This window comes from Scheffersomyces spartinae (assembly GCF_019049425.1).
Source record: "Scheffersomyces spartinae strain ARV_011 chromosome Unknown scaffold_16, whole genome shotgun sequence".
NCBI classification, from domain to species: Eukaryota; Fungi; Ascomycota; class Pichiomycetes; order Serinales; family Debaryomycetaceae; genus Lizanozyma; species Lizanozyma spartinae.
In genome coordinates this window covers 175,289-189,243 of record NW_025065063.1, presented here as the reverse complement: position 1 = coordinate 189,243, position 13,955 = coordinate 175,289, and the positions used below count along the sequence as shown (strand labels likewise).

Sequence of the window (13,955 nt, the reverse complement as noted above, 5' to 3'; positions counted from 1 at the left end):
GGTCTATAATGCCATTTGGGTATATGTAGTTGTCTATTGGTTTGCTAGAGGCAACAGAGCCTTTGCAGTACTGAATCACTATTAAATAAATAAATAAGCATGCTTTAATATACATCAATCGTCAAAATCTGCCCAATTCATTGATTTGGTAGAATCATCATTCCATAATTGTTCTATTCTCTTTCGTTGTTCTTCCACCACTTGAGCCTTTTTGGCTTCTTCTTCCTTCTTTGCTTGAACAAGTTGTTCCAGTGTAAATCTATCTTTCTTCTGCTTTGGTGTTTCATATTTGCTCTTTGAATTTTTACCTTTCTGAGATGCTGGTGACTTCCAATTACTTTTGGGAGGTTTGAGCCCGCCCCGGTGTCCCTGATTATGACTGTGGCTTTCAACTTCGTCCTCCCAATCATCATGTGCTGGTATAGAGGAGATACTAAGACCAAGACGTTCAGCAAACGACTTTGCTGCATCTGTAACTTGTGTCTTCTCTTCATTTCTTGATTCAAGTTTGAAATTGCCATCTTCTTGGCTGCCATTGCGATTTTGATTCAGTTCAAACTCATCAAGGTGAGTGTGTTCCTCTTTATGTTGTTTAAATCCCATCTTCTTATCGTTACTCTTATCATGACGCTTCTTATTACTACTGTTGCTCTTTTCTCTACTATCCGGTGGAGTATCTAACCCTGTGGCTCTGTCTTTGCTCTTCCCGCGTCTGTGTCCTTGTCCATGTCCATAATTATGTCCACGAGATGCCTTTGAATGATCATCTGTCTTGGGCTCATCCTTCTTTGGCTCGTCTGAGTTGTTGGCCCATCTGCTCACAAGTTGCTCATTCCCATGTACAGTTATTGGCTTTGACCACTTTGATTGTAGTTGTGCTTCAGCACCAGACTCAATTGGTGTTGAAGTCGCGTCCTTGGGAGCCCATTTAGACTCTAGCATGTTTAATGTCGTATTTGTTGATGAGAGGAGGCGATTACAGTATGCATTAATTTTAAGCGAAGGCTCACTTATTTTTGTTGTCGCACAAAGACAGCAACAGTTGCAACTGTGATACTGATGATAATGATACTACAGGTACCAAGACATAGTAGGAGTCACCGTAAACACTGAATGTACCTGAACGGCATGGTACTACATGCACTTCTCTAGGTTCATACTATGGTCTTTGAAGTGCATCCGGCTAGTACATACTATTAGCTTCTGTCTGGTGTTGATTCACCAAGAAACAAAATAAGTATAGTGTTACCCGATTATTACGACAGGGTATCGACATTGTTTGTTATAAGCTGCTTCAGATGTTTCTTTCTCCCAGCTATCTGTCAGATCTTGACTGAGGTAGAATGCTAGTGACTTTAACGGCGTGCCGACAGTATGAATTACAATCTGTTTGCAACATTTGTAAGCGTTTCCACTCGGAAAAACTGTGTTCCGTTACTAAACTTTTAGTAATGGTGGGTTTACTGATGTCCAGTTTAGTCAAAGCTTTACCAATGAACGGAATATACGGTGGTGCAACCTGATGCAGCAATAGATACTGAACTAAGAGAGTGTGCATATAACCAACCACCCTCTATTAGTTAATTGTCTGCATTTCAACACTCCACTACACATCTTGAACTATCTAAGAGCAAGTTGCACAAAACCCTTTACATTTCCTCGCAAAGCTCACCTCCGAAACCGACGATATAAAATAACTTAAACCTACCACCTTTTCTTTTTATTCCGCTCTATTCTTCTTCTTTAATTAAGCTTGTGCTCATTATGCTGAACTACGCTGACTTTGAATTGACTACTCAATTGCCCTCGTACGCCAAATTGCAGGCGTTGTACGACTCCAAGGGTAAGTCGTTTGACGTCTCTGAAGCCTTCAAGGCCGACAGTGAGAGATACCAAAAGTTATCCAAAACTTTCACCAATTATGACGGGTCAGAAATTCTCTTTGACTTCTCCAAGAACTTGGTGGACGATTCCATCATGAAGGAATTGTACCTGTTGGCCCGTGAAGCCGGTGTTGAAAAGTTGAGAGATGCTATGTTTGCTGGAGATCACATCAACTATACTGAAGATAGAGCTGTGTTCCACGTTGCATTGAGAAACAGAGCCTTGAAGGAAATGAAGGCTGATGGTATCAACACTGCTCCAGAAGTCGATTCTGTCTTACAACACATGAAGGAATTCTCTGAAGAAATTAGATCTGGTTCTTGGAAGGGTTACACTGGTAAGGCCATTACTGACATTGTTAACATTGGTATTGGTGGTTCTGATTTAGGTCCAGTTATGGTCACTGAAGCCTTGAAACACTATGCTCAACCAGGTTTATTTGTTCATTTTGTTTCTAACATTGATGGTACTCATTTGGCTGAAACCTTGAGAGGTTTAAACCCAGAAACTACCTTGTTTTTGGTTGCTTCAAAGACTTTCACTACTGCAGAAACTACTACCAATGCCAATTCTGCTAAATCTTGGTTTTTGGAATCTGCTAAGGATTCAGCTCATATTGCAAAGCATTTTGCTGCTTTATCTACTAATGCTGATGAAGTTGCCAAATTCGGTATCGATACTAAGAACATGTTCCCCTTTGATAATTGGGTTGGTGGTCGTTATTCTGTTTGGTCTGCCATTGGTTTATCAGTGGCTTTGTATATTGGTTTCGATAACTTTGAAGCCTTCCTTAAAGGTGCTGAAGCTGTTGACAACCATTTCCTTAGTACTCCATTAGAAGAAAACATCCCAGTTCTTGGTGCTCTTTTATCCGTTTGGTATAACAACTTCCATGGTGCTCAAACTCATTTGGTTGCTCCATTTGACCAATACTTGCACCGTTTTGCTGCTTATTTACAACAATTGTCTATGGAATCAAACGGTAAATCAGTTACTAGAGGTGATAAGTTCACCAACTATCAAACTGGTACCATTCTTTTCGGTGAACCATGTACTAATGCTCAACATTCTTTCTTCCAATTAGTTCACCAAGGTACCAAATTGATCCCTGCTGATTTCATTCTTGCAGCTCAATCCCATAACCCAATCCAGAACAATTTACACCAAAAGATGTTGGCTTCTAACTTTTTCGCTCAAGCTGAAGCTTTAATGGTTGGTAAGAATGAAGACCAAGTCAAGTCTGAAGGTGCCACTGGTGGTCTTGTTCCTCATAAGGTTTTCTCTGGTAACAGACCTACCACCTCTATTTTGGCCCAAAAGATTACACCATCCACATTGGGTGCTTTAATTGCTTACTATGAACACCTTACTTTTGTTGAAGGTGCTATCTGGAATATCAATTCCTTTGACCAATGGGGTGTTGAATTGGGTAAGGTTTTAGCTAAGGCCATTGTTTCTCAATTGAATGACAATGCTCAAGTTGGTAACCATGATCCTTCAACCAATGCTTTAATTAACCAATTCAAGAAATGGTCTTTGTAAGCTTGTGACTTTTTATAATTTGAGATATTTCAATGTTAACGATGATTCTATTCAGTAAATATAAGAACAGTGTAATTATGATCATGGCAATCATGGCCACAGTGTGATGTAGTCAAAGATTCTATAGACTTTATATGCCTTGCTATATACAGGCTCATCTCAATTTTTTCCTACTTGAAGGTTAACTATCATAAGAGAGAACCCAGACTCCACCCCTTTATCCGATCGGATTAATTCAATAATGAGTGACACTGAAGAATTTCTAGAGATGGAAGCTCTAGATAATCCGCTTCGGGTAATCATCGTGGTCCAAGCCGAAGATGTTCCCGACGGAGATATGGAAGAACGGATGTTGGATCAAATCCAGCTGTTTGAAGATATGAACCAGTTCTTTGACACTTTTGATGAGCAAATCGCTGTTCCTAACGAATCCCATATCAAATACGAAGTTGGTCTGGACGGTTTAGTGGTTATTGTTGTTGATACATTAGAGCTTAGAGACAAGGCTTTGAAATTCATGGATGATTACAATTCCGAGATAACACAACCGGAGAGAGAAAAGGAAAACGAAGGGGAAAAGGAAAGCTCCAAGAAAAGGAAAAAGAACACTGATTAATCAGATATTTCATTTGTATATTAGTATAGAGTAATAGTTATATGAACATGTATGAGAATGCAAATGAGCGTCTGTTCCGACGGAGACCCGAAACGTCACACAAAACATCCGATATTGGTAGCACCGTTGATAAACGTCCAAACCCCAAGAGAACACTGTAAATACCAGAAACTGACTACGCCTATTAATCCTTCTGCCCCCCAACCATATACATTACAAATCAATTGACGCCATGTCAGATTGGAGAAGAATTGATATTGACGCCTACGAACCCGACAAGTTCCTCAGCAAGGAAGAGCTTGTTCCGGACTTACCCGAAACACCATACAGTGAGATCCAAAAGGTATCTCAACAATCCAGAACATATTTGAGTAGTGGTAAATTCTCCGAAGCACTTGCATTAGTCTTGGATACACCTCCTTATGTTTCCGACGAACAAACCAAAGAAACCCACACCGAAACAGTGTTTGAGGTGTTGTGTTCGATACGGAACAACCATCAAGTTGGTGAGCTAAAGTCATTCATACAGTCCTTGACTCTGGACCAACAAGATGTATTGGTCAAGTATTTATATAAGACCATGGGAAAGTCTTATGGAGCTAAGCAAGGAGGACTATTGTTGAATTGGTTTGAAAAGGTTGTTGAAGTATCTGGCGAAGGACCCATTGTTAGGTATTTAGCTGATAGAAGAACAGTATAAAGATGAGACTGTTGTATTATAAGATTAGTTCGGTCGATGGAAGTACAGTAAGTATATAAGTTCATTCTATTGCTGTTACGGGTATCATATAAAAAGTATTATTAAAGAACAGCTCTTTGTAGTTTATTAGCATTCAATTTGAAATCACTGTGTTTCCTCTTGAGCTTTTTATCTTTCTTGATGTTCAACTCAGTCGTCATATTTCTATTGGAAGGAGTCAACACGTGCTTATTATCCTTTTTATGTTTTGTTGGAGACTTGGATGAAGTTCTATCTCTGAAGATTTGTTTGGCATCAAAGGGTTTCTTCAATGGGGCTGGTGCTTCCAATACAATTGGAGTGGTGATGATATCGTCCTTCACACTTTCTTCCATAATAGGACTATTCGGTGACGATGTTGCTAGAATTGAAGATTGTGGTGATGCGGAAAGTAAGTCTTTATTGTTATTCAACGCATCTTTTTTCATGGCCTTTAGTTCTTGATTGACAGAAGAATATTTGGTCTTCATTTGGGTCAATGAGTTCAATAGTTCTTCCTTTTCTTTAGAAAGACTATTGACTTTACCTTGTAACCCACTTTTACTTTCTTCGTTATCAACTTTTAATTGAGCAATTTGAACCTCTTTGCTTTCTAAAACATCCTTTAAATGTTCTATTTCAGCAACTTCAGTTCTTAATTTCTTAAGCTCATCATCGTTGTCCAATTCAAAGTTTCTGGCCACCTTCAATTGCTCTAATTCAGCTTTCAACTTGATATTCTGTTGTTCAATTTCAAAAGGAACTTGTTGAGCCTTTAACTCGTCGAGTTCCTTCTTCATTGAACAGTTCCTTTGTTGAAGTGCTTCTAAATCTTCAGCAAGACTCGACTTTTCAGTTTCAACAACCTTCAATTCATTTTGTTTGAATTCAAGTGCCTTCTCGGCCATTTCCAATTCAGCCATGGTGGTTAATAACTCATTATTGGCTTCACCATGAGTTTCTTTCAATTTCTGTAACTCCTTTCTATTGATCAAAAGCTCTTCTTCATATTCCAACATCTTCTCCTTTGTAACTGCCAATTCATCGTCTTTTCCAAGTGCCTGGTCACGAATCTGCTCAAGAGATCTCTTGGTTTCATTTGAAGAATCTTCCAAATCCTTAACTAACTTAGTAAGCCTTTCAATTTCAGTGTTGGAATCAACAACTTGGGTGTTACTTGCTTCAAGTTCCGTTCTTGTTGCATGCACTTTCTCTTCAGATATTAGTAATTGTTGTTTGAGCTCAGTAATGATACCATTAGATTTGGTTTGTTCTAATGCCAACTTGTCTTCCAATTCCACTATCAATTTCTCTTTTTTATCCAACTGAGCATCTCTTTCAGAAGCAACAGAATCATATTTAGTCAATTGTTCTTGTAAATTAGAGATTTGAAGATCTTTTGAACCCACTTGTTCTGATAATTCCTGTTCCAAAGATGCCTTGATCTCTTTGTTCATGGCAATCTGTTCTTCCAACTCCCCAATTACTCGGGTATATTGTTGGGATAATCCAGTGTTTCGAGTATCTAAATCCACCACTTTTTGGTTCAAAGCATTATTCTCTTTCTCTGCTTGAGATAATCTTGATCTCTCATTAAGCAAGTAATTGTTCAACTGTTCAATTTCACTTTTCAATTCTCTATTGGAAATTATCAACGATTCCTCCTTCATACTGAACTCTGATTTCAAATTATCAGTCTCAGACTTTAAAACTCTATTCTCCACTTCAATTGAAGCTAAGGAAGTCTTTAACTTTTCAACAGTATCATTAAAGGATTCATGGGTATCTTTGAAGATATAAAATTCAGTTTTAAAAGCATCAACTTGTTCCATAATTTCCCTTTTGGCTTCAAGTAACCGTTGTCTTTCTAATTCTTCTCTCCTTTGTTCAATTACTGCTAACTCAGAATATTCATTAATTTGTCGACGAGTCTTCTCCAACAATTCAACCATAGAAAGGTTCTCCTTCCTGAGGACATCGTTCTCAAAGGTCTTTTCCATTAATTTTTCTCTCATAGACTTGAACTTGGTGTCTGGAGCTTTTGAAATTCTTGATCTAATTGGAGAAGAAGCCGGTCTTGATATGGGAGAACGAGAACATTCGGAATTGAAGTATGATTTGGACTTGTCAAGCAGTTGTTGTGGTGATAAATCAACGTTAGCATCAACAGGCTTTTCAAGAAGTATATTCTTTGCAGGAGCTGATAATACTTTTAAAGCTTTAGCTCTTGTAGTTGCTGAAACAGAAACAGAAGAAGAACTGGTTTGATTAAGTTTCCGAATAGATTTGGACTTGTGGATAGTCTTGGTAACTTTTAAAGATGGTGTAGTAGAAGACGACGAAATAGTAGGTCTAGCATAAGATGGAAGTTGCTTCCCACCACCCGAAGATTTACTAGTAGTATGATTAGATTTGGATGAAGGTACTCGTTGCATCTCCAACTTGAATTTATGAACCAATAAAGCAATGTTATTCAATGCAGATTTAGTCAACGAAGCATCACCTTTGGGGTCCAAATGCAATATAAGTTTGATATGATTTTGTTCATCCTTCTTGAAGATAAGATTGGTTACCAAGTTAGAAGATCTACCTCCATACCCATTAGACTTCTTCACTAGCAACTCCGTGATAGACGACATGTTTAAATTAGCAAACACGTTAGAAGTATGTTTATCATATTTTTCATTGCCCATCATATCAATGAAAGTCATTCGACGATTAGAGTCGTCGCCGTAATGGAATGTCACTACCAAACATGATCTGCTGCTAATCGGGTTAGCGGAAGTTTTGAAACTGGTTCTGTGACTAAAAATCTGTTGCAAATGAAAACGATTGGGAGCCTGGATGGTTTTCAATTGGGATTCAAATGTGATATTGTATTCCTTCTTTAGGTTTTCATCAAGCAAATCCGTAATGATCTTATTATCAATGACCTCAAACGCAGTCATGGAAATAGACCTGTCCTCTCCAAATGAAGTTATTGTTTGTTCGAGTACTTGACTCATAGTCGTTGTTTTCCCGGAACCTGTAGGTCCTAAAAGGATATAGCATTCAGATGCACCAACACCAGCACCAGTAGCACCAGCAGTAGTTTGTAAGAACCCATGAGGATCACTGGTATCATCGTTTATGATCTTTTTGAATCTGTATTGTTTTGTACCAAATTGTATTGTGTTTTCATTCAACTGAGAGAACTGGTTACAGTCGGATTGTGACTGGTCAGATTGGGACTGGTCAGATTGTGACTGGTCAGATTGGGACTGGTTAGAGCCCTTCACTTTCAAGTACAACGAAAGTGACGATGTCATATTGTGTATGGAACTGGAACTGGAACTGGAATTGGAACGGACTAGAACGTAATGAAGTCCATTTCCATTTCTTATATCAAGACATCCATCGGTTAGATCAACAAACTCTTGATGTTTTGATATTTCCCAATCTGGCACTTAATGTTTTGCGTCAGTAGACGGTGGAAAGGCGTGCGACGTGCAAAATGATGGTCGATGGAAAGATAAACACTGTACATTCCAAGTACCGTCAACGATGTAGCTCTGCAAAGCTTTATACAAAGAGGTAAGATATACAACCCTACACAGCTTATCTAACGATACAATTCAGTTCAAGATCAGCAGCTCTTCCATCTCTATGTGACTCTTATTGTTCTTGAAAATCTAGTACCCACCAATTACCTTTGCTGGTACTCTACATGTCCATGCTTACATTATCGATATGCTTGATATCATCTGGTGAATCCTTCAATATCAGCTTTATTTTTGAATATGCCTTAGAATGTTGTTGTATTTCCAAAAGTGGATGCTTCTGCGTAGTATACACTTTCCTCAGTTAAACAAGTTCTACGTGCTGTAAATACCTCTAGTACAATATTGTTAGGCTCAAGAATCCATACCCTACATAAAACTACTTGAGATACTTGTAGCAAGCTGGTAAAAGCTAATGTTTCTGATATCTGATTCGAGGGCTCTTAAAAGGATGCAGAATACTTCTGGTGAAACCTTTCAAAACCCTAAGCTGATTCACCTTCTGTTTTAGGATTATACTGCCCAAGTGAATATGTCGATTCAACCTCATTTTGCGACACGTATTTCCCCAATAGGAAACAATATTTCCGAGATACAATTCCGAGGTGTTTACGAGGGTTGTACTAACGCTAATAAAGCACGGCTCTAAGTTTCTATTTAGGGCAAGGTATTGTACTATATTTTTTCCGAAGTTATTACTAGCTATCCCCCACATTATTATGTATTTCCCCCACAGACTCCTATATGTGGTATGTATACAGGACATTTCGGCAAATTGTTGGATTGATCGAGGGCACATATAAGGACGGCAAGCCTATAAATATATTCCGATTTTCCTCCAGTGATTCTCATCCTCTTCAAATCAATTGAATGCTCAAACGCTTCTCAAATATGACACGTACTATTAAATTGAATTCTGGTTACGATATGCCCCTAGTGGGGTTCGGGTGTTGGAAGGTAACCAACGATACATGCGCTGAGACTGTTTACAACGCTATAAAGACCGGTTATCGGTTATTTGATTGTGCTCAAGATTATGGTAATTGTAAGGAAATTGGTCAAGGTTTAAAGAAGGCCTTTGATGAAGGTGTTGTTAAAAGAGAGGATCTTTTCATTACTTCCAAGTTATGGAATAATTATCATGATCCCAAACATGTTGAAGAAGCTTTAGATAAGGTTCTCTCAGATATGCAATTGAGTTATTTGGATTTATTCCTTATTCATTTCCCTATTGCCTTTAAGTATGTTCCAATTGAGGAGAAATACCCTCCTGGATTCTACTGTGGAGATGGAGATAATTTCCATTATGAAAAGGTGCCTTTATTGGAGACTTGGAAGGCAATGGAAGCATTAACTGAAACAGGTAAGGTGAGATCCGTTGGGATTTCTAACTTCAATGCTTCATTGATTTTGGATCTTTTAAGAGGTTGTAAATTGGTACCTGCAGTGTTACAAATTGAACATCATCCATATTTACAACAACCTCAATTGGTTGAATTTTGTAACAAGAATGGTATTGCCATTACTGGATATTCATCATTTGGACCTCAATCGTTCTTAGAGTTGAATCAAGATAGAGCTTTGAAGACTCCTACATTATTTGAACATGATGTTATTAAGTCCATTGCCAACAATCATAAGAAAACACCAGCTCAAATATTGTTACGGTGGGCAACTCAAAGAAACATCGCCGTTATTCCAAAGTCAAACAATCAAGGAAGATTATTACAAAATTTAGAAGTTGTTGATTTTGATTTAACTACTGAAGAATTGAAAAAAATTGAATCATTAGATATAAAGTTAAGATTTAATGATCCTTGGGATTGGGACAAGATTCCAATCTTCTACTGATTAAATACTATTCAATACAGCTTCACGTCCCAATACTCTTATTTTTAATGCTGACATGAAATCATCACGATTAATGTAAGCTCCACACATTCTTCTTTTACCTGTGAACTCTGTTCTGGAATGGAAACATCTCCAGTTATCAAAGATCAAACATTGACCTGGTTTTAATTGATAAAATAATTCGTTCTCAGGCTTAGTAACAAGAGCAAACCATTTAGTTATGGCATCGTAGAACTTTGGTACCAATTCAGGATCAGTCCAACTATCCATACACGATCTGTCACTCTGGTTCCATCTAACTTGGACCAATTCACCTTGTAGATCCAATTTGAAGATAGGCTGGGCGATGTCTGGTTGGATACAGACCATTTCCTCACCAGCTGAATGGGCTGGGACGGGGATTTTGGTCAATAAATCAAAGTATTCTGGATACAATTTCTTGTACTCTTTAGCACATTGAAAGGCATCAACCAATGAAGTCGTTCCACCTTCACCATCATGAGCTAATAAATGAAACAATTGTAAACCAGGAGTATCATTCCAATAAGTACCATCTGTATGACCAGCAATATCAAAGTTGGTATAGGCGGTATCGGCTTTGGCCAAGTCGCTGGTAAAATCCCAAAATCCTCCATAATGAGTAGGACGGATATACATGAGTCTTTCCACCAACTTTTGAGTATCTTCTGGGTTTACAGGCACATTATCAATCAAACAGAACCCATGAAGCCAAATCTTTAGGATCCAATCAGTAAGAGCATCTTCTGAGTCCAAAACTTGATTGAAATCAACAGTTGGCATGGTTTTCTTAATGGAATCAACAGTCCAAAGCTGTTGCTTAAGTTTAGTCTTTTGACCAGCCAATTTTTCATCAACGGGCACTAATCTGGGATAATAAGCATGAAGATACAACCATTCCTTGGTGTACTCTGATTTATGATTGTCTTGAGACCATTTGATGGTCATGGTATCGTCATCGTTGTTCAATGTCAAAGGTTTAATACCCAAATCTAACGTGGCAGTGTTCAATAACCGTTGCTTGGTGGGACCATAGAAACACTCTTCACAGTGACAATTGTCTCTAAGCCAGATATGGTGGTAGACGGTGGTGTTTCCGTCGGAAAAGGTAACTGATACCTTTGAGTCATCAAAAGAAGCTGATTTGATTGTAGCCATTGTTTAGTATCGATAATGTAGGTAACTGCATATTTATCTTCATAAATGATTAACATGATTGAGTTTATATAGGTGAATTTAACCAACTGCATATAAGCATGCCGCAATTGGTTTCCGTATGGGGATTGTGTCACATCTTTGTATACACATATTCAACCTTTTTCAAAGTATTAGCTATTTTTCAGTTTCCTGTCCCGGGTTCGATTCCCAGTCTCGTCACTATTATCATACGATAATCTGCTGACACATCAATAGCCTTGTGCAAGCAAGCATCTGCTAACATATTATAAGGTCTTTCTCTTAGCCATTTATACTCCATAGAAATAGTTGGTTATATCCAATAATGAGTGTCCTGCATATAGACCGCGATCATTAAACCTACGCTTCTTTTCAAGGGTACCAGTTGGAATGTCCCCCACTGGCATACTCTTTCTGACTTATCTAATCCGGCGTATCACATTGCTCAAGTGTCAACTAAGTGTCAACGCCAGGTTTGATATAATTGTTCAAAGACCACAGTGAAGCCAAAACTTTGGCAGACCAGTTTTGAGCGGCGCTAATAAATTGTTTCCATTAAGGGGCATTTTATACTATCTGATACATCACATTTGGATTAAATAGAATGGCATCAACACTTTCACAACTGCTGCACCCCGATTGGGTACTGATGGACGTTGATAAGTTGGGCACTTCGATTTATCACAATGATGAGCATCCACTTACGGAGACAGTTAGGAATTTAAAGGAGAAACTGCTTAAAGAAGCTCTGATCAATGGATCTATTGATACTTTGGTAGAATGTGCTAGAACAACCGACGGTCTTATAAATAATGATTGGAGAGTCAAGATCTGGCCATTGTTAATAGAAAGATATCATAAAGATCATATACAGATTGAACCTGTCTTTGATGATAGTGGTAAAAGTACTTTAGTATCATCATTAGAGAATTCTTTAACATTGAACAACAATCTTCATGAAAGTCCTTCTACCAAATTGGGTAACTCGATGAGATTAGATTCTCCAAGTTTGAAGTATTATTTAGATGATTTGAATTCTGTTGATCTTCCTCCACATAAAGATGAAGATCAAGTTATGTTGGATGTTAAGCGATCATTTACGGTGTTATCACATTTCCAATCCACTCAAAGAGACTCATTTACTGCTATTTATTCCCAACAGGATATTGACAGTTTGAGAAAGAAACTTTCGAACTTGATCATAAAAATCTTACGTAAATACCCGTGTTTGAATTACTATCAGGGGTACCATGATATTGCTAGTATAATCTTGATAGTTTGTAATCATCATGATACTGTTGATGCTACATTAGTAGCTGACGAAGAATTGGCTTTTAGATTGTTGGAATTATTGACAGTTTATCATTTAAGAGATTTCATGACTTCAAATATCAAGCTTTCAATCAATCATTTACGGTTAATTCCGGCAATTTTAGAACAAGCAGATCTGGAGTTATTTTCATTGTATAAGAAGTCATCTCATGCAACCACAGATGGTTTGGGTTATGATTATGATTTCCACCCTGCATTATCATCCATATTGACTTTATTCAGTCACGATTTGTCTAATCTTCAACATATATTGACTGTTTGGGACTTTTCTATGAGCTACAGTTCAATACTTCCCAATGTGTATATTTATGCTGCTTGTCTTATTTTCTACAAGGAGAAGATACTAAGTCAATTGGGGTTCACAGGGTCGAATTATGAAGATATTGATCAGGATTTACTACACACTTTGGTGTCACCCAATATTCTTCTCAAAGATTTATCTGATAACGATTTAGTGAAAATCTTGAGTAAAGCTGAAGATTTAATTAATAGTTATCCACTTTCATCATTAAATGATGGAACTTTCAATGTGTGGTTTGAAAAGTATAATAAGAACTCGGTATTGAGTACGACTTCTGTTATATATAATGAAGGTCAAACTCAACCACAATCACAATCACAGTTGAATCTCACAAGTAGTATTTCACTTGCTAATATTTTGGAGACTCAAGAACATGAGATTGAATCACAGAGTTTTGCTGAAATTGCCCGTAAACAAGACTTGATGGAATCTCACAAACTAGCCACAGATGAATATTCTAGTTCTGATTACGAGCATGGATATCTGTTGGAATCGAGTCTATCCAGTTTGTCGAGTCTTTCATCGTCTATTAATCTTAAAATTGCTGATACTTCTGCATTATTATTCAAATCGTTATTTGAAATCGATTGGGATTCTGAGAAAAATGCAGAGACTGACAACATTAGTAATCAAGAAAAGAATGAAGATAGTCATGGTGGTTATGAATTGTATAAACGTTTCTACAAGTTTAGTATAACAATTGGAATCTTTGGGTTTGTTCTTCATTTTTTGATTACCAAACAATATCCTAATTTTAATTGTTACCATTTCCTACAGAATTTAACTAATTCATCCGAATGGTCCAAAGAAATTATGGGAATGGGACATTCTATGATAAATGATGTGGGTATGACTGTTAAGGAAACTGTCAGATCAATTAAGAGTTCTGTGGGGACCAATTTTATTATTGGACAAGTTGGTTTAGGGAACATTAGAAATTCTATTTTTGGATTATGATTGGAAGGAAATTATTTTTTA

General features: G+C 37.5%; 8 protein-coding genes across 8 annotated transcripts; 5 read left to right on the top strand and 3 right to left on the bottom strand.

Moving 5' to 3' along the window:
- Window positions 1–114: 114 nt before the first annotated feature.
- FGR50 (Fgr50p) lies at window positions 115–942 on the bottom strand (the record flags this gene model as incomplete). The annotated part of the gene is made up of 1 exon (XM_043192289.1): window positions 115–942. One exon carries the CDS (start codon window positions 940–942, stop codon window positions 115–117), a length of 828 nt encoding a protein of 275 aa, XP_043048261.1.
- Window positions 943–1,764: 822 nt separating this feature from the next.
- PGI1 (glucose-6-phosphate isomerase) lies at window positions 1,765–3,426 on the top strand (the record flags this gene model as incomplete). Its single annotated transcript, XM_043192288.1, has 1 exon — window positions 1,765–3,426. One exon carries the CDS (start codon window positions 1,765–1,767, stop codon window positions 3,424–3,426), a length of 1,662 nt encoding a protein of 553 aa, XP_043048260.1.
- Window positions 3,427–3,667: 241 nt separating this feature from the next.
- On the top strand, window positions 3,668–4,042 carry KQ657_001492 (uncharacterized protein; the record flags this gene model as incomplete). The annotated part of the gene is made up of 1 exon (XM_043192287.1): window positions 3,668–4,042. One exon carries the CDS (start codon window positions 3,668–3,670, stop codon window positions 4,040–4,042), a length of 375 nt encoding a protein of 124 aa, XP_043048259.1.
- Window positions 4,043–4,274: 232 nt separating this feature from the next.
- On the top strand, window positions 4,275–4,742 carry ARC15 (Arc15p; the record flags this gene model as incomplete). The annotated part of the gene is made up of 1 exon (XM_043192286.1): window positions 4,275–4,742. The coding sequence occupies one exon, from the start codon at window positions 4,275–4,277 to the stop codon at window positions 4,740–4,742; it is 468 nt and encodes a 155-aa protein (XP_043048258.1).
- Window positions 4,743–4,843: 101 nt separating this feature from the next.
- On the bottom strand, window positions 4,844–8,068 carry KQ657_001490 (uncharacterized protein; the record flags this gene model as incomplete). Its single annotated transcript, XM_043192285.1, has 2 exons — window positions 4,844–7,954; window positions 8,039–8,068. The coding sequence occupies 2 exons, from the start codon at window positions 8,066–8,068 to the stop codon at window positions 4,844–4,846; spliced, it is 3,141 nt and encodes a 1,046-aa protein (XP_043048257.1).
- A 1,122-nt stretch (window positions 8,069–9,190) lies between these two features.
- On the top strand, window positions 9,191–10,150 carry GRE3 (trifunctional aldehyde reductase/xylose reductase/glucose 1-dehydrogenase (NADP(+)); the record flags this gene model as incomplete). Its single annotated transcript, XM_043192284.1, has 1 exon — window positions 9,191–10,150. One exon carries the CDS (start codon window positions 9,191–9,193, stop codon window positions 10,148–10,150), a length of 960 nt encoding a protein of 319 aa, XP_043048256.1.
- On the bottom strand, window positions 10,151–11,326 carry KQ657_001488 (uncharacterized protein; the record flags this gene model as incomplete). Its single annotated transcript, XM_043192283.1, has 1 exon — window positions 10,151–11,326. The coding sequence occupies one exon, from the start codon at window positions 11,324–11,326 to the stop codon at window positions 10,151–10,153; it is 1,176 nt and encodes a 391-aa protein (XP_043048255.1).
- Window positions 11,327–11,948: 622 nt separating this feature from the next.
- Window positions 11,949–13,934, top strand: GYP8 (Gyp8p; the record flags this gene model as incomplete). Its single annotated transcript, XM_043192282.1, has 1 exon — window positions 11,949–13,934. One exon carries the CDS (start codon window positions 11,949–11,951, stop codon window positions 13,932–13,934), a length of 1,986 nt encoding a protein of 661 aa, XP_043048254.1.
- Window positions 13,935–13,955: the final 21 nt, after the last annotated feature.